The 24,433-nt window shown below is 45.3% G+C and overlaps 1 protein-coding gene across 2 annotated transcripts in view; it reads left to right on the forward strand.

The window, feature by feature from the left end:
* The window catches only part of CACNA1C (calcium voltage-gated channel subunit alpha1 C), a 476,564-nt gene extending 453,194 nt beyond the window's left edge, over positions 1-23,370 (forward strand). For both annotated transcript variants that reach the window (XM_051784889.1, XM_051784890.1), the window contains 11 exons: positions 1,019-1,115; positions 3,427-3,529; positions 5,525-5,626; positions 6,637-6,764; positions 7,915-8,049; positions 9,041-9,393; positions 11,653-11,781; positions 12,196-12,305; positions 14,307-14,410; positions 17,194-17,517; positions 17,774-23,370. In XM_051784889.1, coding sequence (XP_051640849.1) covers positions 1,019-1,115; positions 3,427-3,529; positions 5,525-5,626; positions 6,637-6,764; positions 7,915-8,049; positions 9,041-9,393; positions 11,653-11,781; positions 12,196-12,305; positions 14,307-14,410; positions 17,194-17,517; positions 17,774-18,070 — 1,882 coding nt within the window. In that variant the 3' untranslated portion in view covers positions 18,071-23,370. The remainder of the gene's footprint in view (positions 1-1,018; positions 1,116-3,426; positions 3,530-5,524; positions 5,627-6,636; positions 6,765-7,914; positions 8,050-9,040; positions 9,394-11,652; positions 11,782-12,195; positions 12,306-14,306; positions 14,411-17,193; positions 17,518-17,773) is intronic.
* The last annotated feature ends 1,063 nt before the right edge of the window (positions 23,371-24,433 follow it).

Here is a 24,433-nt window from a genome sequence, read left to right on the forward strand (position 1 = left end):
TAATTGCAAAACCCCCTTCATAATGCAAAAACTGTGGAAAGAGATTTTGGTGTAAATTAAAAGCAGATCTCTTTAGGAAACATAGTGTCAAGTTTAATTTGGGCTCAGGTTCTGCCGTATGTGAGGCTGTGTCACATTATGAAAGTGATACGTGAATTTGAACATTTCTTCCCATCTATGTTGACTTCCTGGGGGGACTTTTAATATGGATGAGGAATAAGCCCAGAATTCTAATAAATACACCATTTGTTAACTAAACAGGTGCTACTATCTGTGCTTGTTTGGAGGCAAGACTGCAGTGGCTGAAGCCATATAAAAGATAGCCACTTGGTAAAGATGACATCCTGTTCTTCCCTGTCTATAAATGGGGAGCTCTTTTTCTTCCTCTTCCCCATCCATGTCCCATGCCCCACCTCTGGCTCTGGTAGCTGTCCTCCCTCCATGAGAGAATTCTTCTTTTGAGATGCCATTTACAGAACTTAAGAGAAATCCAACTGCTACTGTGAAGGAAGTTCAGCACTTTGTTTTGTGCTGGCCCTAGAGACAGCCCAAAGCATAAACAAGTATCAAAAGGCTTGGGGCTATTTATGTGGGTCAAAAGTGGGTAAAGCACAAGGAAGAAAAAAGGTTCTTTGCACCACTGTGCCTCCTTTAGACCTAAGTAAGTAAATAAACAGATATTTATTTTGAGCAGGTCAGTGGTGGGGAGGACAACCCCAAATTGTCAGTTCATGCAACATTCAAACACTGAGGTCAATTTTTGCAAGTATTGACTTGTGTATGACTGACAGATGAGTTTTCTGTAATAGTAGAAGTTATATGAGTGCTGGGCAAATGCTGAGGAATGCAACAAATACAAGAGGCCTGGAATAATGCATTAAGCTCTGCCTGGGCTACAGGGAGAGCCTGGCAGCTGGAGAGACCTCAGTGACACTTCCAGCTGCATCTGCACTCTGCAGGTGGATCAGCAGCTCACCCTGTGGTCAGGATGCGACCCTCACTGTGCCTTCTTCTTTAGGGGACGGATCAAACACCTGGATGTGGTGACGCTGCTCCGGCGGATTCAGCCCCCCCTGGGCTTTGGGAAGCTCTGCCCTCACCGGGTGGCTTGCAAAGTAAGGCACCCTGCGGCTCGCGGAAGGCCGTGGTTCACGGCGGCTAAATTGTAGATTCAATCACACAGTCACAGAATGGTTTGGGCTGAAAGGCGCCTGAAAGATCATCTAATTCCAACCCACATACTGTGGGCAGGGACACCTTCCACTAGACCAGGCTGCTCTACACTAACAAGCATTTTCCAGCTGACCCTGGCACACCGACCGGACACCTTCCAGCTCACTGCCTGCCAGGCAGAGCTAGCAACAGCACATGTCTGAACGGCTGTCCTGCACCACTCACCAGCTCCCCTGGGATGCAGCCACCCAGTCAAGGGCTGGAGGGTCACTGGCAGGCATTGTTGTTGTCCACTAGTCAAGGGCATCAGTGCACTGCCAGCCCTCTCTGGAGAGGAGAGCGCATCCATGCTAACTACAGCTCTCAAGTACCAAGAGCCACACACCTGCCTGTACTATTAAACACGCATCTTGAGACAGATTAGGACACTTAGAAATAACAGGGAAAGTAAAAAATATCTCTAAGGTTTTCTTTGGACTAAGCAGTGCACCATAAACCTAGTGTTTTCTCTTATTCCTTCCTGCTTAAATAACTGACAGATAATAAACAGCAAAGTGAGCATGGCATTAAAATACACAAAGAGCAAGGACAGATTTTCTGTGAAAATCTCTCACTCATTTCTTTGGTTGTGAGACTCTGGGTATAAAAAAAGGACTCTCTCTAGTGAACCATTACGTGTTTATAACCTCTATGCTTCCTTCACTTAAGTTCTTTGTTCATCTCCTTGCAAGTCCCAGAGTTTGTATGTGAAACTTGTAGTTGTCTTTTTATGTAAGTCTCAGAGAAAAATACAAACCCTGGAGCCTGTACACAGAAATATGTGACTCCTGTGACCTACTGCTGATCCCTTTCAGTCTGCCATCTAACTATTCCTTGCTGCCTCAATCTGGTTCACACCCCAAAGGCTATGATTGCAGTGGTAGTGAGGGGGGATGACACTCTGTCTTTTAATTTGGTTCTGAACCAGACCTGTTGCATGAAAGTTGCAGAAGGCAGAGCTCAAACAAAATCAGGCCCTGAAAGCATAAGAGTTCAAGCCAAGACTCCAGTATCTCTTACCTCCTGGGACAGAAGATCTGGTGACTCTGTGACATCTGATTCATATACATGTTGTTAGTCTTACTGAAATTCACCCTGTAGTTGCAAAGTACTCAGCACTCACTCTCTGTTCTATATGACTTTACAGCATTACTACAGGCAGACACAACCTTGTTTTAAAAGGGAGAGGGGGAATAGTTGGATAAAGCAGACCAGCTTTTAGGTTCAGCTAATCCCCTTTCTTCAAGCCTGTCACCTAAATGAAAGATTCTGTCTCTCTGTATATATGCATTTGCACCAGGTACAGCTTTAATGCAGATGAGTTTGCAAGTGCCTCGTGAGGTATGAAGAAAGCAGTTTGCTCCTGATAGGAAAAAAAGTCAAAAGTTTTGAAAAAAATCACTGTGCATGAATTGTCAGCAAGTGCCCACTGACCATGGGGAAAAACAAAGATGAGAAAGTGATAGCCAAAACTTAAGAAAACAGAGTAGTAATGAAAGAGACACCCCAGGGCAAACACACCATGGTTGGGGCCATCAGTGGAATCATAGAATGTTTGAATATCCTGAGTTGGAAGGGAGCCACGAGGATCATCAAGGTCCCTGCACAGGACAACCCCAAGAACCTCACCACATGCCTGAGAGCATTGCCTAAATGCTTCTTGAACTCTGTCAGGCTTGGTGCTGTGACCACTTCCCTGGGGAGCCTGTTCAGTGCCTAAACACCCTCTGAGTGAAGAACCTTTTTCCAATATCCAACCTAAGCCTCCCTTGACACAACTTCAGGTCATTCCCTGGGGTCCTGTCACTGGTCACCAGAGAGAAGAGGTGAGTGCCTGCCCCTCCACTTCACCTGGTGAGGAAGCTGTAGACTGCAATGAGGTCTCTCCTCTCAGTCTCCTCCAGGTTGAACAGACCAAGTGCCTTCAGCTACTCCTCACACAGCTTTCCCTCTAGACCCTTCAGCATCCTCATTGCTCTCATTTGAACACTCTATAATAGTTTTATATCTTTCCTACATTGTGGTGACCAAAACTGCACACAGTTGGTGGATATGACAAGTATTTTTATCATTGTCTAACTAAATCCAGAGGCCACGGATGCTCACATAAGAGGGGTGGCAGGTCTGGAGGGTGTCATGAGGACATAAGGAAGAGCATACTTCAGTTCATGTGTTGGCAGTATGATTGTTCTCTTTCTTTTCTTTATTCCACAGCGCCTTGTCTCCATGAATATGCCACTGAACAGTGATGGGACTGTCATGTTCAATGCCACTCTCTTTGCTTTGGTCAGAACAGCACTGAGGATCAAGACAGAAGGTAAGAAGCTTGATGACTGCAAGGGTACAGAGGTAGCTGAGTGGTGTTCACACCAAAGTGTGCTGAGCTGGAGTAAGCCAATAAGGATACCTTGTGCAAGATTATCCAAATTACTCATATGCAGCACATGGGACAAAAAGCAGTGTAAAGAGGTTCGGAGAAATAGTTTCTTCTAGGAAAGCACAGTGTTTCCTGTTACCTAGGAAGCTGATGCTTCCTATGGTATCATCTCATATTATTGATCTCATTCTTCACAATGGTCTAAAGGTTTAAAGTTTTAGATCAATGCTCAAACAGCTGCCAGGGGAAGGAAGAAGGGCAAAGAAGCCTCCTCCTTTGTACACTGTCTGCAGAGCTGGGCTGCTTTTCAGCTGCTGCCACCACTGATCTTCCAGTCCAAGGGAGGCAAAAGAGCTTGGACTCAGGGGTCTCATCTCACTAAAACTCCTCCTGCACTTCCATTAGCATGAGTTAACATTACATTGTAGGAACAGTGGTGTTTTAAAGACAGATGAGAAGTAAAGAGACTGTTAATAGCTTTGCACAGACAGCAGGTATAGTTGAGGAAAACAGACAAGATTTTGAGCTCAGCTTGTCATCTTTGTTGCACTCTGTCACCTGCTGTAATGAAAGATATTGGTCCTGAGTCAAAACTTGGTTTCAAGTATTAATGAGATGCTTTAAAAGAGCATGTAGGTCTATGATTCACACCTCTGCCTCAGTAGTAGCTGCATTACATCTCAGGTATGGGAAAGCAGAGACCAGCAGAACCCTAGCTTACTGTGCCAGGATTATACACAGCTGAGACAAAAAACAGTGATAAAATTAAAAAACTATATTAAGGCTTTGAATATTGTGCTAAACAGAATTTGACTGTAGCTAAAGAAGCTCTCCTGAAGAAAAGCCATCTGCAAACCCTATAAGATATCTCAGGTCTAACAAAACAGACACACAAAAAGGACTTAGTTTTCTTGTCTGAGTAGGATGCATCCTATTAAGAGAGCTACTGCCATGCAGAGCCCCGTGCAGCACACTGAGGAGCCTTAATGCTGGGGAGCAATAAGAAAAACTGCAGGAACCACACCTTTAGGAGGACAAGATACTTAGGTTTCATACACCTAGAGAGAGAAGAGAGCTTCATTTATATTACGTACATTTTAATGTACATAAATGAAGAAATAAAATTGAAGGTGACTCGTTTGGAAGGAAACAGGTATCTAGAAGGAAAGGATATGAACCAAATCTGCTTCACTCACTCTCACGGGAGTAATGTGGCTTAATTAATGTCTCATTTAACTCAGAACCCCTTGGAGGAACATGTAAAGTCTAAGTTCAGACAGTGTCATACAAGGCTTGTTATAGCCTATGCTGTTCTTCAGAGAATAAACATGTATATCCTGGGACAGTCCTCTGAGTCAAACAGCAAAAGCCTTGCACTTGCCTCTGGTGCCTTGTCAGAGCACTGTGCACACCCTCCGAGTCAGACTCTTGGTACCATGTGCAGGAGCTTGGTATCTGCTGGGAGGCAGGGACTGCAGTAAGTAGTTCTTGAGAAGTGCTGCAAGCAGCCACAGGTCTTCAGATTGCCAGCTGCATCTTTACCACCAGTTATTTGTGATCCCCAAGCTGTAGTTTCCCATTAACTGACCTCTGTTCTCATTATATTCGACCTTCACTGGATCTGAATTTAAAAAGTGTTCGATGCAATTGTTGCTTTTTGGGATGAGGTAGCACCATGGATCTGGTTGTTTCTGGCTGTTGCCCACTATCAGTCAGTAACTGTCACTTTCCTACCCAGAGATGAGTATGCACATTTAGGAAGAAGAGCTCTTGCTGTGAGGGGGCTTTAGCAACAGTCAGAGCATCTCTTGGCCCAAAACTTTCCACTACTGAAAAAGCTCTGATATTTTCCTCCTGAGGTTGCCATGCCAGACATGAAATTGCTCCTCTGCAGGGTCTGCTTAGTTCCTGTCTCTGATGATTTTCACCCTGCAGGTAACCTGGAGCAAGCCAACGAAGAGCTGAGAGCAATAATTAAGAAAATCTGGAAGCGCACCAGCATGAAGCTGCTGGACCAGGTGGTGCCTCCTGCAGGTGGTGAGTGCAGGATCTTGTCCCAGTCTCTGAATCTCTCCGTTTTTTTCTCTCATCTGTCATGTCCTACTGCACCTTGTGATCATCAGGTGGAATATGGGGAGACAGGCTTTCTTCTACAAGCTGTTAACTGTATTTCATCAGGCTGAAATCTTTTCTGCCTATAGTGTCATAAATATCCCATTCTTATTGCTGAGAAATCAGGGAAAGAAGAAAATGTGCATAAATAGGAGTTAGTGCATGGGCATCTAGTTAGTGCATAGTGAGGCCTTTACTGACATTCCAGGTGGTTCCATGGGCTATAGCACAAAACAGCACTTGGCAGCAGATGCAGCAGATGCAGCCGAGTGCTGAACCTTGCTCGGCCTGCCCTGAAGTCAGTGGACCATGTTTCACAGAATTTCCAGAGGGTTTGGAGAAGGGAGGAGAGTTACCTGGAGAAAAACATTTTGGCTGACTGATAGTTTTTATTGAGTGAGAATGCAGCAATGGCTGCATTTCAGGGTGGAGGTGATGGTTCCTGTTCGCTCACGCCCATGTGAGGCACAAGCAGACAGAATTTCAGTGCAGAGAAGGGCCAGGTCAGGTCGAGGATGTATGATCAGTCAGATCATGTATTACCCCAGGCTGTCACAAGACAGCAGCATGCTTTGACCCAGACTGGGAGGCTGCTGCTATAATGAGGTCCTTTGTGGTTAACCGATACCAGAGACTGCAAAGGTCAGATGTACTTCCCCGTAAACCATATACATCCAGAGGTGCACAGCTATAGGGGTTCTCTGCCAGCAGAGACAACCTATCCAAATGCCACATGCACCTCTCCTCCTGACTACTTTACAGCAAGCTCTGGTTGTAGAACAGTCCCTTCCTTCAGCTCTGTATCCTGGCGCCATGAAAAGCAGACGTGCCCTGCGGTGCCCAGTGTTCCTGCTGCGAATCCCAAGGCTCAGAGTAGCACATACACTGTTGAAATCAGTTGCTTATTTGATTTGTTTTTTAACACCTCTTTGCAGATGACGAGGTGACCGTCGGGAAGTTCTACGCCACTTTCCTGATTCAGGAGTATTTCCGGAAGTTCAAGAAACGTAAAGAGCAGGGGCTGGTGGGAAAGCCCTCCCAGCGCAACGCGCTCTCCTTACAGGTGACAAGCGGGCACAGAACGGACCGGGGTGGTACAGTAGAGGCAGGTGACCCCATTTCCCTCTGGACCATTCTGGGGGCTGGATTGGGCTATCCCTACTGGAAGGGGGTTTGTAGACCCCTTGAATTATCACGCCACTCCTTTTGGGTGACTATGTATGTGCCATGGGCCCACATCCCTTAGCTCTGGAAATGGAAGGCACAAGTGAGCTATAACCACAGTTTATCAATCTGCTGGGAATATTTGAAATTTGGGATCCTTTCAGAGAACTGGTATGAAGTGTCCTACAGACATTTGCTTATTCGCACATACCTTCTACCCTTTCTGAGGGTAGTCATTGTAAAAGGGTCAGAAGACCATGTTGCCAGGAGGCAGAACCAGTTAAAAAGCAAAAAGCATACCTGGATGCCAAGGCCATCCAATGGGCAGGGCATCACACTCAAAGAACTGGGATCTGTTCACCTCTCTGCTACATGTTCACTAGGTGAACTACCAGCTGTGTGAAAGAATGAGAAAGCCCCATTGACTGTACAAGCAGCACCATTTATGTCCCTTGAGGGTACAGTGAGGAAGAAGGGTGACTCTGGAATTTCAGCAAGTTAAAAAGTGCTGTGATGTGGGCACAAATACAGAATGAGGTCTCAGTATACCCACAGCTTACTGCCCTGGATGGACTCCTTGGAACAGATTCCAGTCAGCAAGGGGCTTGAGGACTATCCAGGTCCAGATGCCAGAAGTTTAGCTATTAAATCCGTATTTAAGCTTCTGATTAAAAAGAAGAGATTTTCAGAGGCACCAGAGTACATGGTTCAGCTGGAACTGTGACTGCTCAAGGGCTTCTGGTTGTGGATCTGAGAACCTAGAGTTGAAAGCACAAAGACCTGCTTAGTCAAGCCTGTGGATTTATGTCTGTGTCCTGTTGTGATGAAGCCAGGGGACTAGCAACAAACATTCCTGGCTTGTATTGCTAAGAGTTTCTCCCTCTCTAAGCTGGAGATGAAAGAACAGAATTTGTTGGTGTTTTTCTAGGAGCTGGGGATGCTATATGCTAAGTAAAAGGGCTTCACAGAGCTTAGGAAGAAATGGCAATGCAGTTATTTCTCCCATATCCACTCGGAGATATGAAGCTCTATAGTTTGCTGTTTTGCAGGCTGGTCTGCGCACACTCCACGACATTGGCCCAGAGATCCGACGAGCAATTTCTGGAGACCTGACAGCTGAGGAAGAGTTAGATAAGGCCATGAAAGAAGCTGTCTCTGCTGCCTCTGAAGATGATATCTTCCGGGTAGGTGCTGAACAAGTTTGTGAGTTGAGACTAGGCCAGTAGCTGAGCTCAGAAAGCTACATTCTCTTTTATGCATTCTGCATTTCATCCGGGTCTTCCTTCATGTTTTGTAGGTCCTACTAGAAAACAGCATAGTGAACCTAGGAGGCCAGGTCCTGAGATGTTTGCACAGTTTTATCCCAATTTCTTCTCTCTTTGTCTCAAAGGAAACTCCTCAGTGGAAGTTTCCCTCACAAAATCTAAATTAAAGAACAGATCCGTTAAACCATCTCACAGTCTGCAGAGCAGCAGCCAGGCACACTTCAGTGTTTTTGTCCACTCTTTTCTGTGGCACAAGTAGCATCCTTCCAAAAAGTACATCAGAACCCAATAGAGCTCCTATAGAAGGAGGAAATTTTCTGAGCAAGTTACCTAAATCTTTTATTTCTTATTTCATTCCTATTTCTTGTAATTGTCTCCTCTGGTAATTTTTCCTCCCTCTTGATGTTTTCCTCCTTTCCTTACAGAAAGATGCTGCCAGTCCTTTTCATTACTCACCACCTAAACAGTACATAACTGGCTCACTAAATTTTTCATCATTTCTTCCTCCAGGTGATTAATAGTTTCTGATGCTCTCCTCAAATTCCCTCTCATGTCTGAATGTTCCTTCGCAACTGCACTGGGAAAACCAGACAGGAGCTACCTGGTTCTTGCATTCTTACCCAGTCCTGCTGTTCCAGGACTGGTGGGAGGTGTAGAGACACCTTTGCCTCACCTATACACCTGGCCAGTCCTCTGAAATATCGTAGAAAGCTAAAGTTTTCACAGCCTGTGTGTACCTAGTCTCTGTGACAGAGAAGTCCACACAGCACCTTCTGGAAGAGAGAACACCAGTGCCATGAACAGTTTGGTTCCCTTTTTTTTTTTCCAAGAACAGGCTAAGCAGGAAACGCCAGGGCCCTTGCACATCTTCTCACTCACAAAGGGAAAATCATTTCTGTTTTTCTGACAGAGGGCTGGAGGCTTGTTTGGAAACCATGTCAGCTATTACCAAAGTGATGGCAGGAGTGCATTCCCCCAGACATTTACCACCCAGCGACCTCTGCACATCAATAAGTCTGGCAACAACCACGGAGATACCGAGTCTCCATCTCATGAGAAGCTGGTGGACTCCACCTTCACTCCCAGCAGCTACTCATCTTCAGGCTCCAATGCCAACATCAACAATGCCAACAACACTGCCCTGTGCCGCTTCCCCAGCCCACCCACCTACCCCAGCACTGTCAGCACAGTGGAAGGCCATGGGACCCCCTTGTCACCCACGATATGTGTGCAGGAGGCTCCTTGGAAACTACCATCCAAAAGGTGAGTTTCATAGCAGGGTAAGTCAAGGGACTGGGTATAGGAACGTGCATGGAAACACCAGGGCACTGCTGCCCAGCTGAAGTCACCCCCAGACATTGCCCAGCTTGCAGCCTGGATTGAGCCTTCTGGTTCTCCACTTGTGCCAAAGCCCACAGTGCAACAGATATGCATCAGTCGAGCACTGCAAAGCAGAAGCACTCTTACTGATCAACTCACTTGTTTTGTTTGGGCTTTATCATGAAGAAACCTTTGTAAGAACCAAAAGGAGCCTTATTTATCCCTCCTTCACCACAGGGAGGAGTTTTATCAACTGGTAGCTGAAGGACACTGCAATTCATTTCTTAATCGCCCAGTAGGGAGCTTTGTGGAAGTCAGTGGTTTTCCATTCAGTGGGTCACATCCCTACAGAGGTCACCAAAAGCATTCTGGGGAAGGGAGGCAAGGTCTTCAGAAATGCAATACTGTGCAACACAAAGAAAATCCCGTTCTCTGGTCAGTTCTCAGGCTCTCTACACACAGGTGTCTAATACAAAAGGAGGATCATTTTTATCAGAGGGAGATTTCAGTAACATCAGGAAGGAGCTGGAATTTGGTTTTTTTCAGTGCAGAGAGTGGGCAGTGGGAAAAGGTGGACAAATGCTGCCCCTGGAAAGGACAGAATAGGACAATAAGACAGAGGAAATTCAGTGGGTGCAGAATTGCCCAAGTAAAGAGTCCCAGGGTTTTTCTATTTCATGCCTTCCCAAGGGAGGCCACAGGAGTTGCACAACACATGTTACCATGTGCCCTCCTCCTTTGCTGACTTGTGCTGATGTGACACTGCTAACGTGGTGTTCTTTTCTCTCCTTGCTTCCTTGGGCACCTTGCTTGAATTAGGACACATTACTACGAAACACTGGGACGGTATGTGTTCTCCATAATGTCTAATGCTGTCTGGGTGTAAGACTCATTGCTCATCCTGTTGAAAGTCCAAATTCCCATTCATGCTGAATACAGGCTCTTCTTTTTGGTGTCAGTAGGGCTGAAAGAGAGGTAGTGATCACCATGACAGCTCCAGAAAATGCTCTTAACACAGGGCAGGTAGTGATTCATGGACAGTTTCTAGCTGTTTACTAGATTTGGGGGTTTTTTTAGAGTTTCTAGCTGGGCTCACACATCTATGCACTCTCTCACCATGGCATAGTGAAGTACACCCTGGCATGTGCACACAAAAATTCTGTATGGTTTTGGCTAAACACAGACTGTTGAGCAGGAGATACCATGTACTGATTTTTTCCCCTCTGCACCTTAGCAGTTTTACTTGCCTCCCATTTAAGGAGGAAGGTCGCTCCAGCACAGTCCTACAAGCTCTCTGAGCCTACAGGCTCCCTTATACCTTGCATACACACATTTTTCCCGATGCTTTTTGCTTAAACCAGATGACAAAATAATGTTTCCTCTCAAGTCCCTGAAAGATGAAACAAAAACCTGCCACACTGCTCTTTCCTGCAATTGCTAGTAAGAAACTGAGATTGTCTCCAATACCTCCATATCGGTACCTCAAAAATTCAAGCTACCTTCAGATTTTACTTTACTCCTCAGAAAACACAAAGTCCGAATGAAGTGAAATATGAGTGCCCAAATGTGAAACAGAGGGACAGAGAGGAGGCAAGCAGGGAATTAAGGGCTGTTACACCTAAGGGTCTGAACAGATCCTACTGAATTCAGTAGAAGCACTCTGCAGTTAGTGATGAGGAAAAAAGGGACCAAAAGTGAAAAAGACAGCAGGGAATGAGAGTGTGAACAGGAGGCAGAGGGCAGAGGTGGTGCAGAGTAACGGATTTGGGAGGCAGACACCAGACATCACAGAGCTGAGAGGGTTACTGTGAGTGTCTAGGAGGCTTCTCTGAAATCCATAACCAAGGCTTTTGTAACAAGAGCCCATCTCAGATTTTACTTTGAATTCAGGTGAGGTATAATCTTTGTACATGTGGTCAGTGTGATGTGCACACTAATAGAGTTCATGTAGTCACAGATGACAATAATACGTTTACAGTATTGTTCAGCATTGATTTAAGAAACCCGTCCTCTGACAGAGGACACTGACAAAGGTTGTTGCTTTGTATTTGTGAACTCTGTAGCTCTGTTCAGTCATTGATTTTTCTATGATGGCTCTTCAGCATTATTATAAACTGGGACAGATGGAGCCTGTCATTCTTGTCTTTACAACAGGTTGTCTTTACCATCTCCATATCTTGACTTGTCTTTTTTGCTCATTAGCTCCAGTTCCAGAGACAGCCAGCTGGCAATTGTTTGCCAAGAGGAAGTGTCTCAGGATGAGACTTATGATGAAAATTTGAATGAAGACATTGAGTACTGTAGTGAACCAAGTCTGCTCTCTACCGAAATGTGAGCTTTGCAGCTTTAGTCAAGGTGTTTGGGTGGTTCTTTGATTAAGGGGGAGAGGTGGGAAGAGGTGACCTTTGTCAATTTATGGGATAAGGTCAGAACCTGCAGTTAAACCCTAGAAGTAACACTGAAAAGAATATCTTTCACCTAGGATTTTCCTTCTTCTCTGAATGAGGCATCTGGATCTGCAGGGCCTTTCTCCACATTCCCTTCTACCACCTGATGTTCCCAAATCTCATTTTTAGAGGGGTTCTCTGTCTCACAGTTGTTACTGCTCCTGGACCAGTTATAGCTCGAAGCTAGCTCACTATTGCATCCTTCTGCTAGCATGATCTTCCTGGCTTCCTTGCTGGGAGAGGAGTTATTCTGTCCAATATCAGCTGCTTTTCTAAGTCCCTCTGTTCTCCTTTCCAGGCTTGCATACCAAGATGATGAAAACAGACAACTCACTCCACCAGAAAACAGCAAAGGAGAGGACACCCGGCACTCTCCGAAGAAAGGGTTTCTGTGCTCCTCAGCACTAGGTAACCTCCCAGCAGGACACAGGGGCTGTGCTCTCCTCTGCCTTGATGGAGTCTCCCATCTTGCTGGGGGACTCCCAGCCTGTGTGGGCATAGGGGTTGCTGTTTGCTGCCTTTAGCTTGTTAGACCAGGAATCCCCCAGTGTGCAGATGATCCTGGTCACGCACATGACTGTGCTGACTTCACACTCTCAGTCAGTAGATGAACCTGTGGCTGTTTGGATAGTCCATGTGATCTGCTTGATAAAGCCTGCCTGTAAATTAGAGGAGTCTATTTGAGCACTGTGGACTCTCCAAACAGTCACCAGGGAGTCACTGAATGGGCTAGCCTTGAATATACAGTGTTCTGGTCTGTATGTATTCAGCAAGGAGAGGTTGCCTCTGTTGTCTGCTACCAGGAACACAGTGAATTACTGATTAATTTAACACAACACAAATTACCTACTGTGATTGTACCTGGAGATTTTCAAGTGCTTGAGCCTGTAAACTACACTGTCAGGTGAAATCCATGAATCACAAATTTTATGAAAGTGAAATCCATGAATCACAAGATTTTATGAAAGTATTAAGACAAATGTTAAGAGTCTGTTAGAAAATGAACTCTTCTAGCTACAACATTTTTCAGCCTTTCTCCTGGGTATTGGTGTGGAGAACAAGGACATTGCAGGGAGAAAACGAAAAGAATCATGTGTATAAAATATACTTTATATATAAAATAACAGTGACAGGCAAGGTAGTGTAATGTCTAAAGTGAAGCTACTGAGTCTTCACTCAAATCCTTCAGGATGCTTGTACAATTGAGTGTTCTAAAAGCATTTACTTTATTTCAAATATTAAAATATTAGGCAAGAACAATTCCTATCTGTAAGGCAGTCAGTCCTTGATACAATGCTTCATTAACTACATCCTAGTGAATATTTATACAGTGATGTTAAACTCATTTTACTAATTGGTTTTCTTCTCTAGAAAGAGAAAATACTTTTAACCTGCATTGTAACATTCATTCTCTGGGTTATAATGCAGCTCCTCCCAACCAAAGTCCTCTCCAACCTCTGAGAGGACTTTTTCTCAACAAATCAATATTATAGATACATCCTATTTTCAGAATTCTAATTATCTTTCCTTCTTTAGAAAAATGTCATCAGGATCAAGAAGTCCCCAAAATATTTTAGTGTGCCATGCAGTGTGTCATGCACTAAATCTTTAATATTGGATTTATTTGCTATTCTCTGGAAGTAAAACCTTTGCACTTTTTCATAAACATACTTTGCAGTACTCTTCAATCTTTAATAGGGAGAAGAACTTCTCTTATTTAGAGAAAAAAGGTTTAATTTTATAGCAAGTAAACAATGTGACTGTTTCACCAGTTCCCCCTAAAATCTTTTTTTTTCAAGAGAAAAAAAAAAGCTTTTTTCTCTTCCCTTCTTTCCAAACTTTGAAAATGCCTCATGTCTAAGTCACCTCCCATTCACTAGTAAATTCATCATTGATTAATTCACTTGCACTTGACCTTGCTATAGACACAGTCTCATAAACTGTGGTATGTCTGGCAGCTAAGGGACACAGATCACATGCAAGCAGGAGGCCAGTGTCTCCTGAGCAGCCTGACATCCCCTTCTGCATGTTGTGTACAGCCAGGCACAGCACCAGAGCCTCAGCTGCCATCATCAGTCCTGAAAGGGGCTTTGTCTGGACCAGAGAGGTCTGAGAACACGTCCACTGTTCAAGAGGGAAATCAACTGCATGTGTTTTAAAAGAGGAAAAATTAAAACCATTTTTCAGAATTTTATCTGAAGGTAGTGTTGGTTGGTTCACAATGCCTCACTGCTTTTTGCAGACACATGTGCTCTGGAAAGGGCAAGGTGTAGAGGGAAAGTGGACACAGCTGAAAGTGAGGGTGTCTTTGCTGTATCTCCAGTGGGACTGCACTAAAGGAAATGGAAAAGAAATTACCTGTAGTGTGTTATGAGTGATGGACACAGCTGTGTGTGATTGCTGTTTCAGGTCGAAGGGCATCTTTTCACTTAGAGTGTTTGAAAAGACAGAAGAACCAGGGCGTGGATGTCTCGCAGAAGACAGTTCTGCCTTTGCATCTGGTACATCATCAGGTAGGTGTTAATGACCACAAAGGGCCCAGCAATGAAACTGAAACCCTACTACCTGCAGTGCCTCCCCAGTGCATCCCAAACAACTTTTTAAAAGCCATTTGGGATAGTTTCTCACCCACATCAATGATCCGGTTTTTAGAAATCAGATTTGCCATCGTGCTCATTCCTGCTTTCAGGATTTTTATCATTCCCAGAAGAATGCTACAGGAATATGTCCTTTGCAGTCAGCAGAGTTATTATTTTCTGATGTCAGTAAAAGAATAAAATAAAATACTAACTAAAAGATAAAAATAGCTACCCAAATTGCATGCTGCAGTGCAATTACACTGGCTTTGATGGTAGTGTGCATATGAATAAAATGTGCAGAGTCTACTTTCATGTTAATTAAAGGTAACCAGTAACTGTAATTAATCATTTTAAAACATAGTCTGATTACTTGTCATTAATCAGCTTCTCAAGCCCTTTGTAACTGTGTTCAGCAGCCTAGCAAATGTATGCTTAGGCACGTACCGAGATGATTAGCCAGCTGTCATACTCCAAAGCAGATTTGTGTCTTTTATTTTGATGATGCCACTTTTTGTCACCATAAAAGAAACAGGTGCAGATGGTAGTGCCAGCCTTGCAAGGGTGGTGTCCTGCTCCATGCAGTTCCCTGGGGCAGGGCACAATGGCCTTGTCACCTCGTTCGCTGCCACAGGGGTACAAAATGCTACACAGTAGGGCTGGGAGAAGTGAGAAGTTAGAGCAGAGGAGTGAGAGGTGAGTATGTTTGAGGCTCCCTGGCTTTTGTCACCTCCACTCCCAGAGACTTATCCTTCAATACTCAAGTTCCAGAAGGCAGTAGTCTGCAGAGAGTTACAGCTGTGGCAGGGACAATCAGAAAATTCCTTGGAGCAAGGAGGACTGGGCAGGAAACAGCTTCCCACATTCAACACAGCAGCAACAGCCCTCCTGAGACTTCCTGCCCTCCCATGGCAGTCCAGGCAGAGGGAACACGTGCCTCCCACCCTCTCAGCCCACCCAGCTGGCAGAATCACCTCCCTCCAACCCATATAAATAGGATGGAGCTACTTCATTCCTCCTCATCCCCCCACAGAAACCTAGAGGGATGGGGCACTGTCCACCCAAGTGTCACTCAGCCAGACTCAAGGGCTACCCTGCAATAGGCATCTGGCCTCCAGCTGACAACATTCAGTAGTGTTCACATGTGTACAAAGATGTCAGCCTACAACAGTGCTTAAAACAAGAACATGAGAGTGGACAGGTTGCCTCTGCTAAGTGTAATAGATTCTGTTGCTGTGAATGCCTGAAGAGGTATTATCATGAAATACTTGTCCATCGCAATATGTAAATGTATGCAGCTGAAGCTCAAAGCAGTCCATAAGAGCTTCTTTCAGCTTCCTCAGCACCTTATATTTTTGATAAAACACTTTGTTATATGTTTCTGCCAACAAGTTGAAAAATTGGTGGTGTTGTTCTGCCTGACAGGTCTATGTCTCTCCTTGAAGACCTGGCAGTTTAAGGGATGTGCTGAGGCCATCATAGCCTGCAGGGCATGACTTATACAGAAGAATTTCTAAGGACTTTCTTCCTCATTGATATCTGATAGGAGTCTGGCATCTAATTCCTGGGAAAATCTTGGTGAACCCTGTAGGTGACTAATAATTAATTCTTTTGTTCATCTGTCACTGAAGTCATCAGCATAGTTATCAGTTCCCAAGGATTTCAGTGGCAGATGGGCAGAGTTCATTTAACATTAGATAGCTTAAAATTAGCTCTCTAGTTTAAATTGGTCAGTTCAGTCCCACTGTGGTCAACAACAGGAAGGAGCACCTCCAAAGGGCAAGTTTAAGTCTTGTATAAGTCTTCAGAGTATTTTCAGAGAGAGCATTTTCAGGCAGGGGCTGAAGAGACAAAAGGCTTGCCAGTGTCTTTCTGCACAGCTTAGACTACATGGAGCCTTCAGATAGCTGAAGCTGGGTGAGACTAACCCCAGACTGAACAAAGGGATTTTCTGCAACACAATCCACATCCTCTCGCATTTTCCATGCATTTATTTAATTGTTCATACTGGGCTGCAGTGAGCTCTGTGAGATGAGCTTACGACTTTGACAGTATTGCTTTTAGAACAGGGAGGCAGTCACCATGAATAAGGCATCACATCAGCCCTGTGCAGCATGGGGCTTCTTGAGAAATTTTTTATAAAAGGCTGGATGACTCAGAGGTGGTGTAAATTATTACAGGAAGGACTTGAATGGCTGACAGTATATTGATCCTCCCACCAACACCAGATGCCTTAAAATCCAGTGGTGGATTTAAAGTCATTGCCAACTGCAGACACATGTAAAATTCACATGTGGTATCTGTTCAGGTTCCTCAGTAGACACTTAGAGAAAACACAGCAACTGGCAGTAAAAGCTCACGGTATGTGTGGTGGCAGTGGTGGGAAAATTAATTGCTGTATCACCCCCTGGAGAAGAGGTGGTTTTTGGCAAGGCTGTGGGGAGCTGGGCTGCATCCCTCCTGTCAGTACGGTAGCTCCAAGGCCAAGGAACTGCAGTTGTGAAAGCTTTCAGTCTGGTTCTTGGCACTAGCACAGGGCACACCATTTCAAGGAAAACGAGTTTGCAGCAAACATCCAAACCCATCGAGGAGCTGGCAGCTATTTTCACAAGCCTTGAGACTCTCCAGGCCTTTCTTGGGGAGCTTCTCCAGAACCAACTCCTTCCAGCCCTGCTGCCGAGTGCAAGCTCTCACTCATCTTGCTCCTCCTCTGTCCACAGGCGTTAGCAGTGGCCGGCCTGAGTCCCCTGCTCCAGCGAAGCCATTCCCCCACCATGTTCTCCCGGCTGTGTGCTACGCCCCCCGCCACCCCCTGCAACCGTGGCTGGCAGCAACAGACCATCCCGACCCTGCGCCTCGACGGGGCGGAGTCCACTGAGAAGCTCAACAGCAGCTTCCCGTCGGTGCACTGCGGCTCCCGGTTCCCCGACAGCACCGGCTGCAGCAGCCCCAGGAGAGCCAGGCCAGTGTCCCTCACCGTCCCCAGCCCGACCGCCGGGAGCAGCAGGCAGTTCCACGGCAGCGCCAGCAGCCTGGTGGAAGCGGTAAGACTGCACAGTCACAAAGGACACTGTTGTCAAGGCCAGCTAGAAACAGGGCCCATGGAAGAGCAGGGCGACAGATACGTTGCTGCCCACAATGCCAAGAGTAGGAGAGCCCATCTCCAAGCAGCATAAATGGGAGATGGACCTCTGGGGAAAACACAGCAGTGGAAGAGGGTTGTGTTAGAGGCGTGACAGGGTTGACGATGCAGAGTACTAACGTGTGTCTTTGTTTCTGGTTCCCTGCCTGCTTTTGAAGGTCTTGATTTCGGAAGGACTGATGCAGTTTGCTCAAGATCCAAAGTTCATTGAGGTCACAACCCAGGAGCTCGCAGACGCCTGCGACATGACGATAGAAGAGATGGAAAATGCAGCAGACAACATTCTCAATGGTAACAGCAAGCAGAGCCCCAATGGCAACCTCTTGCCTTTTGCTAACTGCAGGGACCCAGGGCAGGACAGTGCAGGAGAGGAAGAGGAAGAGGTGCAGAACCCGGATTGTAGAATAAGTCAGGAGGAGCTCAAGGACAGCAGGATTTATATCAGCAGCCTGTAGTTGCCAGGGCTGGAAGCGATGCTGGTTTTTTATTTGTTTCAATGTTCCTAATGGGTTTGTTTCAGAAGTGCCTCACTGTTCTCGTGACCTGGAGTAACCGGAACAGCGTTCTTCATTCATTTCTGTTGGGACGAGTCGCAGAGTTGGGTGGTGTAAGAAAGCTTTTCAGGAGCGGATATAACCCCAGCACGTGTCCATGAAGGAAGAGTGAGGAGGAGGAGGAAGAGGAGGAGAGCAAGCTCCCTCTTTTTTTCAGTCCCTGCACAAGGAACGACAACTGCCTCCGGAGCACGAAGGGGAACCTCAGCTTCCTGTGGATGGCCCTAGCCAAAAGGACCCTGCGCCAAACGGGTGTCTTTCGACTTTGCTTGTAAAAATCATTTTGCACATATTCTGTATGAGCCTCACCGTCTCCATAAAGCCAAGGCCCTTTGATTCGGAAGGAGAGGAAGACTTCTGCTGTGGATTCCCATGCCGCGAGGGGGAGGAGGAAGCAGGAGAAGCGCAGGGGTGCCCGAGGGGCAGGCGGCAGAGCTGCCCAGCCCTGCCGAGACTCCCAGGCAGTGGTCCCTGCCAACCAATCCGAGCGCAGGCGGCCACTCCTGCCGACCAATCAGAGCTCGGGCAGTCACCTGCCAGCTAATCCGAGCTCAGGCAGCCTCCTGCTGGCCAATCAGAGCTCAGACAGCCAGCCATGCCAGCCAATGGGAGCGCCGCCTCTGCAGCGGGGCGGAGCCGACCTGCCCCACCCATGCTGAGGTGGTGGTGGTGGGCTCGTGTAGATCCCTTCTTGTTTTGCGGTTTGATATTTCCTTGAAAGCATGTTGCAGTTTTTATTTTGACCTTTTTTTCTTTTTTTTTCTTTTTTTTTTTTTTTTTTTTTTTGAGGGAGAAGGGAGTGTTTACAGCGTTTTGTAATCACCTACCTTTTTTGGTTTGGTTTATTTTCACCTTTGCAAATGTTAAATTGGTTTGATCATGTTGTATTATTTAAACTGGGGTGGGGGGGTCTCCATTGAAATTTGGTAGAAGTATAACGATAATAGACGAGTTTTACCAACCATTATGTACACCAAGAATTTGTAATTTTATTTACTAGTAACTGAAACCTTTTTTTGTTGTTGTTTTATAATTTAAAGATAGTAGGCAATGCACTTGATATAGTCTTGCACATTTGAGTGATTGATTTGGGTTCTTTTTAGTGCTAAGTATATCTGTGAGTGTGGGAGCAATACGGGGCGAGTGTGCGTGTGCGCGTGCGTGTGTGTAAGTGCATGCAGCTCTCCACATCCTGGTTTGAGCTGCAGGAGATCTGTATCTGGGGCCATTTGAATGCAAAAACAAACCACTGTCTCTGCTTTTGAAAAAGGGAATCAGTAACTTTGCATTTTCTGTTCCACAAGATATGCAAAAACAATGCAATAATATTAATTTTAAAAATAAAATTGTAAGTTGTGTTGGCATTAAAACTGTATAGAAAAAAAAATTGCGGGGGTGGGGGGAACTAAAAAAAAAAAAAAAAAACCCAGAAGGCGTTCCGCTTCAATATATTCCGTGTGATGTTTTATTGCATTGATAATGTTTCTGTTGAAGAAACCGTTATACTTGAATTCAGGTCAGTTTCAGTATTTTTCAAATATTTTTTTAAAATGAATTGCAATTGTGCCAAGCAAAGATAATGAATTGAATTAAGTTTGTTTAACAAAGAAAAAGAAAAAAAAGAATCACTTCTTGTATATTTTGCTGCATGTCAAGTGAATCATTTCGTATTTGGAATGTGCCAAGCTTTACCTTTGAACTTTTAAGTGCTTTTCTACGTGTGGTTGGGGAAAGGGGTACTATTTTTTTTTTCCTTTTTTAATTTGTACAATGAACAAAGTGTACCTGGTGTAAGTAACTATTCTGCAATCCACTGACAGGTTGAACGTTACTGATTTTGCATATCTTGTGTTCATTTTCCTTCTTCCTCACCCCCTTTTAACATGCACGATGACTTTATTGGTAGAGAATCTTTCTTCCCTAGACTGGGACATTTTATTCAGGCTTTATTTTCTTTCCTTTTGCTCAATTTCTGTAAAGGTCTCATCCCGCTCAAGGGTGGCAAGACCCCCAAGCCCATTTGGCAGATCCATCCTACATAGTCAGCTGGCACCAGCAATTCAAGGAGTGGGGGGGGGAAGAAAATATGCTTTCAAAATTATTTAATTAGATAGCTGACCCTGCTCAATTATAGCAGGGTGCTGGGATAAGAAATGCAAGAATCAGAATAGTTAGCAAAGTTGTCTAACTCTGTCCTGAACTGAAAGCAGAGGGTAAGCGAGGGAGAGAGCTCTGGATCTTTATTAGGAGAATTGCTGAGACTGGTCAAGATGCAGATGCTGAGTCACTTTTGAGTGTTCCTATGCATAGTCTCAGTCCTCTTCCCAGACTTCAGTGGATGGGTCAGATTCTAAGTCACAAAACATCTGACAGCACAGCGTGTCCCAGCCAGACTTCCTGACTAGTGAGTATGAAACTGTCTTTTCTCGCATTGATACTCAGCCCTAACCCATGAGAGAGGCTGAAAAAAAACAGGCGTGTATTGTTAGATTTTTTGCAACTGATTTTTGTCCAGACTACTGCTGTTTTTTCTCCCTTCTCAAGATGGTTCACAAATTTGCAGATCAGTGCTGAGTTAGGCGGTGTGATCTGACTCAGAGCTAAACTTCCATTCAAATCTTGAGCTTCTGCAGATGTCCGAGAACACCATTTATTGCATACGTTGATTACATTATTTTTGTAATGCTCTTGTTTTTCTTCTTGATTCTCTGGGGCATAAAGGAGAAATACCAAAGGGTGTTTTTGACAATGCACTTTTTGAACTGGCCAGTATCAGCTTAAGAAACCTTCAGAAAAACCCCAAGTATGTTTAAACTAGAGAAATACAAATCCATTTTTACAACCATCTGTCATCAAAGTCGTAATTCAAGACTTCCCCGGAGAAAGTAACCAGCTGATGTCGGTCAGTCTCACTTTTTCCATCCCTTGTGCCCGTATCAAGATGGGCACACAAGTGTGTCTCCCTTTGAGTTTGTTGCTGCTAGTGCTGATATGCTCCAAAGGTACTTGAAAGAAAAGAATGCTGTGCCTGGTAGTGTAAGGGCTCCCTGTCTCATTTTCTTCCACTAGAAAGTCCATCTGACTCTCCCAGTCGGAGACAGAAGGTCTTCTCTGCTCCTGACAAACAGAACACTTATCTAAATTAGTGGTGACAAAGGGCATTTTGGATGCTTGGCAGCCTGTGTCATCTTTGAGGACTTTTTTTGATGGGAAGGAAAACGGCGGAAAGGATTATGCCTCACACATTCCTGGTGAAAGCTGCGACTCCCTCAAGGGTCAGAGCCTACAGTGCCCAGGGGAAACTCTGCTCTGTCCTAGGTCCTGCAGAGTGGAAAATGTATGGCTAGCAGAGAATGCAGATGGCTTTTGCAGTTTGAGGTGTTAAATTTAGTAATTGCTGGTGCCAGCTGTGCAAATTTCTCTTTCTGGGGAGGGCGGCATTTTTATTTATTTTTTTTTCATTTGAGGTACTTCCAATGTGCACATTGTGACAGGCCTGAGCAAAGAGCTACTGCCTCCTTCAAGCGAGGCAGAGTCTGGGGGACAGTGGGAAGGAGGGGGCAGGTTTAGTTCCTGGAGTGTTTTCCTGCATATGGGAGTAGATGGTGGGTATGTACAATCACTGTGCTGTGGGTGGAAGCTTTGAAGGAACCAATGGCTGAGGAATGGCATGGAAGGAAAGGAAAGAAAGGGGAAAAGAAAACAATCTGCTGTTTGCCTGAGCCTCTCTGACTTGCAAGAGTACACTGCAGACTAAAGACATTTCTTCTAAAACAACAAACCTCCTCCCTGTATCACTCCTGCTCATTAGTCCAGACAGTTCTGGGCCAGCCACACCGGGTGCATTTCTTTTTTTCTTCCTTATTTCTGTGTGGCTGACTTGATGGGAAAGAAAGAGGAACTCACGATCCAGAGCTGGAGTTTCAATACCCACAGACCTTTTGTGCATCATCTGCCTCTTCAGCTGGACATGTGGACGATGATGGTGTAGATGCTGCTGCTACTGCAGGGGTCCTGCCTGGTTTATTACCCTGCCCACCACACCCCAGCACGGAGGGACAGCCAGAGAGGCGCCATGTACAGAATCGCATCTATTTCTGCTTTGTTTTCTGACTCAGAACCCTGCCCCGATGACTACGACAACAATGACAACAACAACAACAACAAAGAAAGGGCAAATGCATTTTTTACATTTCTTGATAATTTCCAAAGCAATGTATCATTGCTTTCTTTAGACTGACGCCAATATAACAGTTGTATGGGTCTCAGCCAGGCTCCTGTGTCTTTTCTGCCTGATAGTTTCAGATTGCTCTATGGAATGTATGCGCTTTGCACACAGACACAATCATACGGGGTGGCGGCACCACGAGCCCGTGGGGTTGCTCCCCTGAGTCACAGATGAAGTTGGAGGCCTTGCTTCGTACATGTAGATGAGAAACCCTGACCCACTGGTCCAGTGAGCTGAAGTGAAGCAGCCCTGCTGGGACAGAACTGAGTATCCTAAGATATATGCATGGTCCTGTCGTGACTGTCCCCATGGCAGGGGCAGGGTGGGGGACAGGAACACTGAATGGGGAATTTGGAGCACAGCCAATATAAAATAAGTAGAATCCAGTTGGGGTTTCTCGTAGTGGTGACATTTTATCAGTTCCCATAATGAAAACTGTAGTGCATATAAAGAAAACATTCCAGGCCATCAGAAGCCCCCGTTCCCATCTTGCTAACATGGAGGCTGGAGGGCACTAGAGGCCACAGAGGTTTTATTGATACAAAGAATGTGGAAAACAGAACTGGGCCCTGAAAAATTTAATTATGTTTTCCCCCATTTATTTTCTTCTTCAAAGAAGTCTAACAAATATAATTCTCAGTAGCTGCACAGGGTTTCTTTTTTTCTTCTTCTGAATGCTGCAAAGTTTTTAAAGTTTTATTCCATAAGCAAGCCCAGGAATCCAGAAGGTTTCCAGTGGGATCTCAGTCTGTGGAGCTTTTATCCCTGTTCCTACTTTGTTTCTGGACAGCTGAAACCACTATGGCCTTGCTGCTAGAGCACTCTGAGGTGTGGGGGGGGGTGAGGGCAGAAGGACAGCAAGAGACATGTCCTGTACTGAAAACAGATTGGGCTCCAATTGCTCTCAGAGAAGTCAGTAGCATCACACTGGAATGGAAAAAAAAAAAAAACAAAAACAAAACAAAAACAAAAACCTCTTCTGATACAAACTTTAGTGTTCTAGTTAAATCCTCCATTCTTCCTCTGCCCCTTATGGGGAGCTTAGCTGTTAACACTTGAGCATAAAAAACAGGCCTTCTTTAGGGGCACAGGGCTCGACTCAGTTGCCTAAATGTGGCGTCTCCTGTCGCTTGAGATACCCTACAGGACCCTGTCGGGTCTGCAGCAGCTCGTTCAGAAAGGCACAACTCTGCCCCAGGCAGGGCTGGTGTCACAGCCACCAGCCCCAGAGGATGGCAGAGATCTCAGGTGGCCAGAGACAATTAGGCAACTTAATCAAGTCCCTTTCTAAAGGGCTAATTGAGAGGAGCAGCACCTATGACTGATATAATGAGGGAATCTTCATTAGCATTACCAAGGGCTTAGTTAGGCAGGACCAGGAGCTTGTCTGCACACTCCCATGCTGTTGTTTTTCTACCCCAAGTCAGGCACACAGCCTCCACTCCGACAGTCTGATGTTCACAGCCCAGCCCTTACCTTAAGCCAGGTTTAGCAGCTGCATCCCAAGCCCAGTGGAGCAGGGGCAAGCCCAGGCGAGAGCAGGCATCACTCCACCCGACAACGAATTTTCCTGCCAGCGTTCAAACAGCCCCTTTCCAAAGCTTTATCCTATTCAAGACAGACCCACAAACTCAGACACCATTTGCTAGCCTCATAATTTGGATGAAGAAATACCTGTGTTTTTCTGTTAGCTCTTTCCCCAAACAGGCTTTTAGTATTTTAAGCATCCTGAGTCAGTCTGCTCCCATCTCAAGCACCTAGGTAGACTGGCAGCCAATACTATCTAAATATCATCAACTTTATGATCGCTCATAGAAATGATTGTTTCAAGCTTATTCAGTCTTGACAGTTTGAATGTGGGAAGATTTTGTAGGAGGAGGAGTGAGATTGTAAATATCTCTTTGACAAACATTGCTGCATCACACACAAAAAAATAAAAAGGGGAGATACTTATAAAACTGCCTTAAAAATCAATTCTGAATGATGACATCTCCCTCCAAACAATTGCCGCTTGATAGAGCAAGGAATGAGTCACT

Source organism: Manacus candei, unplaced genomic scaffold (assembly GCF_025592945.1).
Source record: "Manacus candei isolate 608988 ecotype Guabito, Panama unplaced genomic scaffold, ASM2559294v1 h1tg000018l, whole genome shotgun sequence".
Taxonomy (NCBI): domain Eukaryota; kingdom Metazoa; phylum Chordata; class Aves; order Passeriformes; family Pipridae; genus Manacus; species Manacus candei.